The following is a 13,667-nucleotide window of genomic DNA, read 5'->3' on the forward strand; positions in this document are numbered from 1 at the left end:
AAAATACTTAGCAAGAGCTGTCGCATAGATAGCAAGTAAGGAAAAAGTCAGGGTCAGTTTTTAAATACTGCCCTAATTTAAGTAAGTTACTTACAGACTAATGTCTGTAATGTTCAATGACATAGCAGGAAAGATATTCAGGAACTCAAGGAAAATCTCTTCTGTGAGACTGGACTGTTACACACCTTTGAAAGTGCTGTTATGGTCAAGTCTCATGCTACAGTAGCGCATAACAGGTTTATCTTTTTCCCCCGATTTTGGAGAGTAACAACTGCTCTATGCACTACACACACATTAGCATATCTCCACCTTGAATACAGAAAATAATAAATATTTATTTAAATATTCAAAAACTGATTTTAAACTCTTTGTCATAGACTGTGAAATTAAATGGGGAAGGGAAAAGGGTGGCGGAATTCTTATACTGGAAGGAGTTTTGTTGGCAAGCAAGATTAAATGCATGTATCCCTCTGGAGCTACACAAAATGGGAAAATCTAAGTTTTTCTTAGAAAATACAAATTTCAACATTGAATTTGAAATATTTTAAGGCCATGTGATTATAGTGATGGTACTTATATGTTGTGATTTTAAAGCATGCTAACAGTCTGAAGTAGTTCAGACTGATGAAAGCTCCTATTGTGCTGGAATAAAGTTTTTATGATTTTATGGCAATTTTTCTGTATTTTTTTTTTTTATGTCACAGGTCCTTTGTTATGCGTGAAATATAACAGGTCATACCTTGTAATTAAACAGTACAGTAAAAGCATATATTACTCCTACTTAAAGACCGACTGATGGATCACAACATACACTTCTTTACATGATACTTGAGCACAGAAAAGGGATACCAGCTACCTCAACAGAGAATTATACTACGTAAAGATCAAATCTAAAAAATCAACATACCCTGCAAATGTGCTAGGAAAGGGATCCGATACAAACTTCTGCAGTCTAATTGCAGAATGCATTATACCACTGCAAAAAGAATGTGTTCTTTAAATCTTTAAAACAAAAGTAAAAATGTTGCCTTTCAGCATATATACTGCACGCAGTGCATACACAGTTGAACAATGTCACCAGTGCACTCAACAGAATTGGGTACTAACGCTAACACTTTCATTAATAATGAAAGTTTGAGTAATGAGGTGAAGTGTGTTTGTGTATATGTTGTGTGTTCGTGCACATCAAGTGTTTGCAGGTTAAGATTAGACTAGGGGCTAGGGAAGGGTACTGTTGTGTTTGTCTGAGTCCAAGTGTATCATTTAGTGGTACTGATAGGGAAAGGGTATTTAGTACCAAAATGGATAAGTTAGGGTGGATATACTACATAGCACAATATGAGGCTGTTAAACTTATAAAAAATATAAAGTAAAGTCACATTACAAACAAAAGTAGGACTTAATGAGTAATATTATTCATTAAATATCCTTGTTGTCAGTGTCCATTCTATGATCCTGCCTTTGTTTGCTATGCTGTTTTAATACAGTTTCATGTCCAAACATTGTGCAACCAAGCCTTCCCAAAACCATATTTGGTTACAATGTCAAACAGCTTAAACATTCATTTGGAAATGGATATGTCTTTGAAAGCACAGACAGAAGAACAAAAGTAAAACTGTTACATGTTTAAGTGTTGGCATACTCTCAGATCGGAAGGCTTCTACACATCAGCACAGCTGAAAGGGCACAAACATCATGTAAGATGCCTGGCTTTTTCAGAATTCCTACATTCACAAAAAGTCATTACTTTATTCATAAACAGAACCCAATGGCACTGCACACTAATTAATATTTACACAAGGAAGAAACAAAATGTGAGTGTCACATGCCATTCTGTGCCTTTGAGCATAATTTTAAAGGAGTTGTCCCACTTCATGCGGAAACAGCATACTGTCAAATTAGATATACTGTGCAGGAGAAAGGTGGGAAAACTGAAAGAAAATACAACTTTAAAAAAGTGATGAGAAAAACTCAGTTGCTGATCACAACTAGCTGAAACTCTGTTAGAGGCAGCAAATTCATCAAGTTAAACAGACTTCAGACTTAACTGCCATTTCAAGGGCATGTGAAGTCAGTGACTGGTCTTCATAAAGCGATATAATTTCCCTATTAAATATTTAATCAAGCTTTATCAGTGCTGTTTTAGAAGCTGATGAATCAGTTAAACTTGAAGTGCTTACCCTAATCCATTTTACTCTACCAGCAACAGTGCTTTTCTTACCATTTTGTTGTTTTTAAGTCATACTGGTAGTGTGTGTACATCATTTAATTTTGATTTAAAAAGTGGTAAATGTCCACAATAACAGACTTGAAAGAATGGCAAAACAGAAAACACCTGATGTTTTAAGCAGATAATGAATTATTAATAAAGAAAAAGCTCACTTGAGACCATATAAGTTCAGGAGAGACAGACAGACAGAGAAACACACAGACAGACAGAGACAGAAAGTGTGAGTGACAGGATCATATGAAATTAGAAAAGACAAACGTTTCTCATCACACCCAGCCAAGGACAGTGCACATTCTCCTGGCAAAGAATTTTAATATAAACATCTGTAAGCTGTAGAATAAAGATCACACTTCTGAAGACAGATTACACTTACCTAGTGAAATCATGGATTCGTAGTTCTGTACCATCACTTCCCTGTACAGCTCTTTATCGTGTTTCCTTAACAACTTCCACTCCTCTTCTGAGAAAGCAACAGCAACATCCTCAAAGGTTTCAGGGACCTAAAAAGGGGACACAGTGTGTGGAATCATTTTATTATATCCAATGTCAAATCTGCCCTTTTCAGCAGAACAATTCAAATTGGTTTCTACTGTATTTACTTAAGAGGTAGCTGGGCTAGATTAGAAGATGCTTTCTTTGACAATGTTTTCACAGAACACCTAAAATCATTCACATAGTGATGCACATAAGTAAATAATACAATTACTATGATTGTTTATGTAATCACATATACTACAGTTGAAAGCTATGTAATGGATACAAAGATTAAAATATACTTTTCCACTGTTTACATTATCTGCTAGTTTCCTGTTTGTTTCATCAATGGCAGTTATACTAGAACCAGTGACCTGTTTTCAATAAATTGTTACATACTGTATCATAGAAAAAAAAATGTGTCATTTCCAAATAAGAGATGTATGTTATCCATAAAGACAAATACAAAACAACAAGTGTAGCTCAGAATAAAAGACTGCTGGAACTAAAACCGGACTGCAGTGAAACAGAAACACATCGATATGTCTAATGTCTTAGATGTCGGTGAACAGTTATCCAGGTACCCACAAGTCGGGGGTATTCTGCCTTGAAAAATAGGTTAGGGTTTAGTAGTTAATTTGTTCAAACAGCTGCATGCAGTACTTCTGAGATAGTGGTTAATCAGCATAGATTTAACATGCTGGTTAAGGCCAGATACTCAGTAGAAATCATTACATTAGGTCTTCACAAGAAAAATGGTTTTGGTAAAGTTTTGTCCGAGACCCTTTAATGGGAGTACTGTAAATCTGATAAATTAAAATCTGATTAGGGAGAAATAAGTACTAATAACCTGATATTTACTCTTGGAGATCATTTTATTTACTTTATATATTATATGACTCATGAACAGATCAGAGTGAATCTTCCATTTCAAAAAAGCAAAAAGATCACAAAAGGCAATCAATTTCTTATTTCCTTAACTGAACACTCAACCTAAATCTTACCATGAGATTCAGACCTAGTTTGTTTGAATATATTTAGGGTTACGGAAAGAGTCTTCGTAAGATAAGGTGTAGGGTTGGGGTTCTGCTTCAAGTACCTTGTGATCACGCAAGTATCTGTTCTGCAGCAGAACTCTGAATAAATTAGGGACAAATCAGGGACAACTCTAGAAACAATCAGGAAAATTTTAAAATATTATTGCCGTTTGCCTGTGACACTGACAGAATAAGAGAGTATAATCTAATATACAGTTTCTGAAGTAAAAGAAGCCTATAACAGTAACTACTGTCATTACTTATTAAGTATAATTCACCACCTTCTCTCCGAAAAGTCATCACTTTTAGGAGGGATTAAGAGGGATGGAGGTTATCATTTGAGTCAAAATCAAGAAAATGAACTTGTAACCATGCTGAAGTGATCTGTGAAGAGTTGGTTATGTACTGATAAAAACTTTAACAGTCTTTAGCCCTTCCCCTTTACCTATAATCCCTTGCACGTTACCATCTTCCTCCAGATCTGGTGTATGCCACTCAATGCAGAGCATACTATAGTCTGTCAGTTTACCAAATACTATTAACCAAACGGAACACTGTTAGCAGTACAAAACCAGTCCACTTCAAATACATTCGCTTGTTCGTTTATTCACCATAAATTCCAGCTAAAATAACATTTAGGGCTTTCATCCCCTAAAACCAGGGACTTCATCAGAATACAATTATACACATTCAGGTTTTTTATATATATCACTGACTAATGACCTCATCTAATTAATTAAACAAAGTAAAGGCAGCATCCTGAAATTATATTGTGAAGCACACCAACACTAGTATATTACCCTAAAAACTATTTCTAAAAATAATGTCTATAAGCTTTTGCATATGGCTTTTCTAATAAGTACAGGCTTGAGAGAGAACTTCATTGAGACCTGGTTCTTGCCCAGCTTGCGATTTAATTTGCCATTTCACTTCTCTCTCTTCAATAAAATTTCTGTAGTCGTCCCCTCTGGGGTTCACTGGAACTTTCTCTAATAGTCCAAAAGTAAAACTAATAAAATTATTACATGTGACAGAGTGTTTATATAATGCGTTGTTCAGATTTTTAGTAGATATCCGATACATATGTTTGTAAATCCTGTCCTTTACCCGCCTTTCGGTTTTCCCTACATAGCATGCTGGACAGGATTTACACATAGCAAGGTGTATCACCCCAGCAGATTGACAATTACCCCTGACAAATTCAACTTTTGATTTTATTAAATTCTCCAAGACCACTACATTTTTATCTACTATGTTTCTACATTGCATGCACCTTCCACATTTTACTGTACCATTTATTCCTAAATCTTTATTGTGTGATGTTTGTTCTAAGCTGTTTTTAAGGTTCATCCCTATCATAAACACAAAAGTGGGTTTATTCCCTAAAATAGATGAGAGTGGAGTTACTTCTCAGAATAACCCAGTTATTTTATATGATGTTTCCTATTTTATATGCCCTTGCCCAGTATGGATTAACCATAGCTCTTTCAAAATTGTTTACTTCCACACCTAAAGATTCTCTCACTATATTATTATTACCTAGCAAAGGTTTAAATCTTTTTCCCCATTCTCTTTTAACATACTCAACATTTTCTTTAACCAAATTTATAGGGTAACCTCTTTCATAAAACATCTCAGCAACTTTTCTGTAACTCCTCCTCCAGGTCACCTACTGTAGAAGTCATTCGGGTAACCCAAACCAGTTGACCTTTCACAATACTCTTTTTTGATGGTAATGGTGACTACTGGCAAACTCTAAATACAAGTTATTAAAGGTGGGTTTTCTAAACACCTTTGATATGAACCCATTAGCCATCTTCTGAATGTAGGTATCCAAATAATTAATACTGTGGGGGCTGCTTGTGTATGTGAATCTTAAGAAACTTGTAGTCCCATTCAAATATTCAATGAATTCATGCATCTTAGCTTTAGAACCATTCCATAAAATAAAAATGTCATCCAAAAATCTGACGTACATTTTTACATGCTGAAAATATTCATTTCCAAAAACTTTATTTGACTCCCATTCCTAAAGAACCAAATTGGCATATATGGGAGCACAAGATGCTCCCATAGCTATACCTTTGTTCTGTTTGAAGTATTCCCTTTCAAAATATATATAATTATGGTCAAGAACTAAACCCATGAAATCAATGATTAGGTTTACCATATCATTTGAAAAAACTGGTCATCTTACGTATATAATTTGAAAACATTTCCAACCCTTCTTCTCTTGGAATACAAGTGAACAAGTCCACCACGACTATAGTCAAGAAGGAAATATTCTCTTCCCATAGATCATCTTTTATTCTACCCAAGAAATCCCATGAATCTTTGAGAAGATGCTGTGCACTGTTAATACATGTTTAGCCTGTGCACTGTTAGATACATGTTCTAGCCACTTATCAATAACTACCCCAAATGAGGCCTAGTAGTTTTATACAGAAGGCTGCTCTGAATCTGACTGTACAGTCTGAGAACTTGTACATTGTAAAGGATGAAGAATCTGCTCTGGAGGTACATTGGCTTTGCAATATGTTGTTAAGCACACAGTCCATAAATGTGAGACTCTGCAAAGCCTGTATCAGACACCCGGCAGTGTTCATCATTATGCATAAGGACAAGGACAACAAGAAAATAAGATAAGTAGAGCAATAGTAAAGGTATTGTTAATGCTGGTCAGGCCCAGCATGAGAAGGCAGCAAGAAAAACTGCAAGAAGTTGTGATGCCCATGCACTAGCCCAGTAATCAAGGAGCCTCAATCCTCACCACTAATGCCAGTGAAGGACATGCACATTAGGAGGATGACAAGTACACACATAGTAAAGTACAACTTCCCTTAAGAGCACACAGAGAACACAGTCAGTCTGGGGCTGGTTTCTCTCTCTCTCTCCAGATCCCCAATAAGACTCCCCACTGGCACAGCTATAGGGTTAAGATCTCAGCTGAGTGGTCAAGCCAAAACCTCCAGAACCCTCTCTGTCCCACCAGTGCTTTGTATCCCTGCCCAAGTAGCTGGCACACACACACACACACACACACACACACACACACACACACTTTGAGATTGAATTTACATACAAACACACAGACACTCCTGGGAAAGGCTGGCACAGGTTCACTAGCCATGCCCCCTTTTGCCCAGACTATAAGGTAGTACCATCTTCCACCAACCACTCATCAGCTACTATAAGGCCCTTCCCAAAGGGTGACCAATTCTACTGCATAATGTTACTGTTACCCAAATGGTAAGTGTGACTAACACTTGAAGGCTATTTAGGAGTGGCTTGTACAATAGCACCAAATACATATGCAAGTACTCTAAGAGCTTATATATCTCTACACAAAACCAGCCACAATTGAAAGGTTTAAATATATTTAATAAAAAATAATAAAAGCACAAGACAATACTCATTAACTCAACACAGTGATAATAGAGTTCAGAATTACAGGAAATATTTTAAAACAACATTGCAGTTCAGTCTCACATAAATAACCGCAAACATCTAGACTACTATTTCTATATTCCTATCTATCTCTAAGAGATACTTCCCCTAAATGTCTTACTTGCAGAGCAAGGCAGATATAGATGAGAAGTGCTGAAGAGATGTGTACAGGTCCAGATGCACTAACTTTCTCTCTAAGATAGTTCTTAAATTAATAATACACATTACTGCTGGGTTAGCTAGATGACATCACTATTTGACACCTGCATCTAGTTCCCAGGCTAAACAGATACCAACAGAATTTAACATGTCTCTATGAAAAATACTTATCTCTTAGAAGCTGACACTTATCGCTTAGAAGCTTGCTTGAAACTAGAAGTTGTAAAACAATTACCTTGGAAACCTGTAATTACCTCGGTTTCCAGACAATAGAAAGAAGCCCCTAGCCTAGACATCCTGTCTTTTAGCTGAGATAAACCAACTTTATAGCAGATTGTAAAACTCTTTATTTTCTCAGAGTTTGCAAGTGAACTCTGTATGCCCCAACTTCTATTATGAAAACATACATTTGCACAGGCATATAGTCCATATGCATTTCTGTACTTCTCCAGCAGAGTGCACTGTGGTTACATTTTTGAAGCTCAGCACATAACATATAGTTTAAAGGAGAACCGCACCCACAGACTCAAAAAGCATGTTTATTTCATTATGATTTGGAGTTTCCTACATTTTAACGTCACTCGGACTACTTACAGGTTTTTAAATATTTTTATATATAATTTCTGAGTCTGATCACATGGGGTCTGGCATCTTGAAGTAATTCTTATTGTTTAGTTTGCCTCTAGGTATCCCACAATGCAGTGCTTGTCTGTAAAAAAATACATCATGCAGGCTTCTTTCTTCCTAAAGCTCCTGTCACTGCACTGATTTTACATGCATACACTGCTCTCTTTCATTCAGTTAGTTTCAAGTAATACTTCATGCTGCTCAATGACTACTTAAAACACAAATGGTGCAAATGCCAAAAAACAGACTTTCAAAGTGTTTTTTTACTGCTGCTTCTTTTTAGAATGGCTAAACTGCAGACTTTTGTGAAACCTGAATTGAACTACTTTGACTCATCTATCACCCCCCCCTTCACACTTAACTTCCCCAGCTGTTACAGTGCTAAGGATAATTTGAGCTGTTTCCTGCTGTGATTGACAGCTCACAGCCAGAGACTTGACTTATGTACTGTTTCCTTGTTCTAGCCTTTACTTTCTGTATGGGTAGGGGAAGGACCAGGGAGCTGTGACATCACAGCATGGGTGGGTTTTTAGGACTGTAGTGGTGATGTCAATTTGTGGAGTAAAATGGCCAGAAAACTACCTTTATTCAATGGCCTTAATGCCATTACTGAACTGTAGACTGCAGCAAGCTTTTTCAAGGTGGGACAAACTTTTTTTGAAAGTGAAACCACCATAGTACAGTAAGGTATTGTTCTAGTGGAGAGAAACAGTCAATTTAAAATATTTTAAATGCTGTATTGTTGTTTATTCATAGCAGGGATGGTAAATAGGGAGAAAATAACAAGAGAGAAGTTGAGCATTTAATAACAGAATCCCATTGTTGTCCTTTAATCATAACATATAGTTCTCTCACATTTGTAAAACAAGCCTGTGGATCATATTAATATTTACAAATGGCATAGGATTATTTACAAAATTCTATCTAGCTGGGCTGGCAGCCTTCACAGAAGTCCTTTAAAAAAGTATAGATTTGACATGATGGCTGAAGAATGGTCACCAAGAAATAAGAAAAATAATTTAGGAAGATTAAACATTCTGAAACAATGCCAAAGACAAGAAAATGCTATAATAGGAACCTGGATGAGCTAGTAAAGAAGAACTACAGATCCAGACAAGAGGGGAGGAGTGCACTGCATTTAAGGTAAAAGAGAGGAGCCTAGGAGAGTTCCTGTACTGAGCTGAATAAATGGGAGGTAGTCTTAAAATTCTTAAGTGGAGGGACTGCACTAGGTCAGGTATTTTATTACCATGCCTGCTTAACAACAGTAAATGCAGTTTCCCATAACTGACAAGTAAACTACCCTACAATAAATCATAGTCTACGTACAAGGACAAAATCATAATGTAAATACATTGTTACTCCCATGGAATTCTATTAACTTGCGAGATTTGAATGCACACATCTGACCATACATAGCACACTGCTGCTCACTCACTATTACTCATGTATGATAGCAGTTAACTCATTACAGCCATGTGGCTTCTCCAGGTGTTTCTGTAGTTATATCCTAATGACACCTCTAGGCGTCAAATATTACTTATTCATACTTTAATTTATCATTTCAAATTCATGTTACATGCAAAAAATACAAAATATTAAAATATTTTATCTTAAAGCACACATATTAATATTTGACCTCTGTCTAGCGCAATGATAGATATTAATTGTTCATATAACATTTATGTGGTCAGAAGTTTCATAATTTTCCAAATATCTCAACAACCAAGTAGCACAGACAGAACTGCTTAGCCACAAATGAAAGCTCATCAGCTGGATGAACAAAACGCTGCTGCAAGTATGGGTGTAACTTGTGGTAGATGAGATATTGTAAGTCATTTACAAAATAATTCAAATTTAATAGTTACTGTGTTTACTGTGATTTATAAAATCCATTTTAAGGCACAGAACGTAAAGAATACTTCTACAGTAGAAAGAGCTTGTGCTGAAGAGTTTGCGGTTTGCACTTCTTTACCAACTCCAACATTTTTACTGGTGTGAACATTTGTTTGACATGTGAGGACATAATTTGATTCCATCAAAAAGCTTACACTCCGCCCATTGGAAGTTACAGAGTAAACGTCAAGTGCTCCATTGGAGAAACATGCAGGGGAGTACTAAAGAAAATATGGTAAAGTAACACACAAATTCTCCAAGTTTAATGAACAGTGGCAGGTATTTCCTGGACTGCAGTCTACATGAAAAATCCCCCTTTCTTCTGATATTTGCCCCAGAAACAGAAAAGAACTTCACCACAAAAACTCAAGACAAAAGGGGTGTGGAAAATAAATGAAAATAGCTGGATACTTTAGCCCCCAGCCTAGCCCATCCTTCTAGCGCTCTAGCTGCTGTAGTCTCTTGTTATATTCCTACCTGAAAATCCTATGAATCCTTCTGACCGCCCTTCTACACATTTCTTCCAGTAACTTGATATCCTTTTCCTTGAATGGCCGTCAGAACTGGATGCAGTACTTACAGTGTTGCTCTGATCCATAGCCATGTTGAATGGTTGCATTAACCCTTAGTAATGAAACCCATACCTGAGGCCATCCCTCAGGATTCCTCTACTCAGTCACTTTGCTCCTGGTGGTCCAGTCCAGGTATGATCAATGCCCTCCAATTCCTATACTCTTGCCATCAGTTCTGCTCCTCCCAGCTGAGACTTCACTTCAAGGTCATTGTGACCCACCTGCTGCATTCTGCATTTGTTTGCAGTACTCCCACGTAACCATCTTTTTGGTACTTGTTTAACAATCCCAAATCATTTGTTAGACTTCCTCCCATCCCTGCATCCCTGAGCCATCAGTAAAATGTTTAGTTCCATTCGGTATTCCTTCATATAGGTCCAAGACAAATTCACCAAAAAAGCACTCGACCCAAAACAGTCACTTACAGTACTCCACTAGTCAATTCCATACTTTTCCTGACACTGCACCTCTCATCATAACTGTTGGTGTGCTACCACTCAACCATGCAGCTCTCCAGTAGTTCATTCTTGGTCCTACTCCCGACCCCTGCCAGTTTCCCTATCAGCCATCTGTGCGGGATACAGCCAAAGGTCTTGCCTATTTCCAGGCCAAATACATTTACTGGCAGTCCCCTGTCTTGTTACAAACCTGGATCTGATTTGACTGACAGCTCCATTTTGCAATGAACCCCTACTGGTTGCTGTTCTGGAGATTTTTATCATCTAGAAATGTAAATATTCTCTATGTCTTTTCTTGTCACTTCTGTTTAGTCAACTAGGCTGTAGGCCCCTGGATGTTTTTTCTGCTCCTTTCCCATATGAAGAGTACCATAATTACCTTCTTCCAGTCTTCTGGCACTTCTGTACTAGCTTGTATCCTGTTGAATATTTCCATCAGGAATTTGCCAACAAATTAGCCAGGTGTCGAGGACTTTGGGAGACACCCTGTCTGGTCCTTTTGCTGTAGTATCCGTAGGATAAGCCAGATCTCTTATGACCATCCTCACTCTAAATCCAGATGTTCATGGTTCTCTCCATTCTGCCTTGCTATCCTCACAATGCAGCACCCTCCTGTTGTTTTTCTTTGTGAAGACTGCAAGTATTAATGTAGTACTTGTGTGGGTTTCTAAAATCTCCCTCCTATCTTTGCTCAGCCTAGTCAGTTCTGTCTTTCCCTATCTTTTTGCTATGTACCTGAAAAGCCATTGTTTCCTTTCTTGATCCTTTCTGCTAGTTCACTTTCAGCTTTAGCCTTTGCTGCTTTTTGCTGTCCTCCTTCTACTCTGCTTCCTTTAACTTCTTATACCCTCCTTTCTACCAAGGTCATGTACTTTGCTCCAACTGTTACTTGTTTGAAAAGTTAAAGACTGACTGTTGTCAGTTTGATTCTATAACATCAAAAGCATCAAATGCTGTTAGAAGCTTAAACTGTACATAAACACAACCATAATACTGATGTACGACATTGAAATAACTGTTGTGTTTCTTTCACGTCCATAAGATGTTCATTTATTTGCATCTCAAAAAGAAGATACATAATAAGAACACCATGATGTCCTTAGCAAATCCTATCAGTCACAAACAGGAGAGTTTGAGGTGATCTACGGCATACCTTGCTGCTTGGACAGATCTTACTATGGCACTATAAGCCACACTGACATGCAGGTTGCTTAGGCCTAAGAAACGGGATGCTTGGGACAAGGATGCAAACAAATGATTTCTGAATCTGTCCACAACCTTAGAATTCTTATCTGGTAGCTAGATGTCTAGGCTGTGATGAGTGGGATGTCTAGGCTGGGATGAGTGGGGTAGCTGTGCAGCACTCCTGCTAAAATATTCACTTTCACTTTGGAAGACTTTTCCCAAAATGGCAATTTCTTGGGGTCAGAATAGCTGGTCAGCCTTCTTGCAGACTGAGGACAAAGTGTCTGCTTTCTCTCAAGCAATTACAATGGTATCATTCATATAGCCATAAGATGAGGAATCACTCACTAAGACTGCCAAAGAAAGAATAATCTCAACTGAGGAAAGAATAAAGGCTCAGTGGAACTACCTCATTTCTTCGTCACATTTATCGCTATCAAGGTCCTTGGTAGGAGGATTACTCAATGATTCCATGTGGTACATTTTTAAGTGCACTTCCTGGGTCTCTCTGGGAGGGGGGGGGGGGGTTCAGAGAGCTCTCAGATCCTTTTGACAGTCTGTGCTGGAAGGAAACCCCTTAAATGTTATGTGGGTTGTTGTGCCTGAGAGAAGAAAGTACAGTTGTGTACACTTACCATAAATGTAGATGTTCCGAGTGTATATTCAGTGTTGCAGTCATTACATTTGGGTAATCTGCTAGCAGGTTGCCCTCAGTCAGCCTGAATAACAAAGTCTTTGGTCCTGCATTGGTTGCTGTCTCCTCTTCCATGACATCAGGTCGTTAGGGGGTATAAAACATGCACCTGACGCCAATTTAATCAGTTTTTCTTGCCCCAGATGTCAGGTGCCCCCCAAATGGGAAGCAAAAAAATATATATAAACTTTAAATATATAAATGCACCTTAGAAACATAAAATTTACCTTCAGCTAAAAGCAAATACACCACAAAGGCTTTTGAGTATAGTGAAGGAAAGAAAAGGTATAGAAAGGGGGCTGGCAGGTGGGTAACCCGGAATGCAACAGTGAATACACTCGAACATCTACATTTATGGTAAGTGTACACAACTGTACTATGTTCTTCATGTTTCACTGTTGCAGTCATTACATTTGGGTAGAATCCCAAAGCTATGGAAGGGAGGATGGAACTAAACAGCATTAGGAGCAGCTATAAGGCCCTGCAGGATTGCAGTGGGAAAGCCTGCTCTGGAAAGGTAAAAGATAAAGCTTTGTGAACATATGAACTGAGCTCCAAGTAGCAGCTTCTAGAATGTCTCTGGTAGGGACCCCTCTGAGAAAAGCTGCTGAAGTAGAGGCAGCCCTGGTGGAATGGGATCTGATCCCCTTGGGCACAGGTTTACCATGGTGCAAGTAGCAGAAACGAATGCAATGGCTTATCCATTTAGAAATAGTCTGCTTTGATATAGCCTTCCCCTCTGATCCTGCAGCAAATGCTACCAGTAGATGCTCAGACTTTCTTAGCAATTTTGTCCTGTTTAAGTAGAATCTTAGTTGTCTGTTTACATCCAATGAATGCAGAATTCGCTCCCCCTTGTTCTGCGGATTTGGGAAAAAATTTGGCTGA

General features: G+C 37.8%; 1 protein-coding gene across 1 annotated transcript in view; it reads right to left on the bottom strand.

Annotated features, from left to right (window-relative positions):
• LOC122814382 (zinc finger protein 850-like) overlaps nt 1-13,667 on the bottom strand; it is a 221,475-nt gene that overhangs the window by 47,977 nt on the left and 159,831 nt on the right. The window contains exon 9 of the mRNA XM_044086966.1: nt 2,604-2,730. Within this exon, the coding sequence (XP_043942901.1) occupies nt 2,604-2,730 (127 nt within the window). The remainder of the gene's footprint in view (nt 1-2,603; nt 2,731-13,667) is intronic.

This window comes from Protopterus annectens, chromosome 10.part0 (genome assembly GCF_019279795.1).
Source record: "Protopterus annectens isolate FY-2018-M chromosome 10.part0, PAN1.0, whole genome shotgun sequence".
NCBI lineage: Eukaryota > Metazoa > Chordata > Ceratodontiformes > Protopteridae > Protopterus > Protopterus annectens.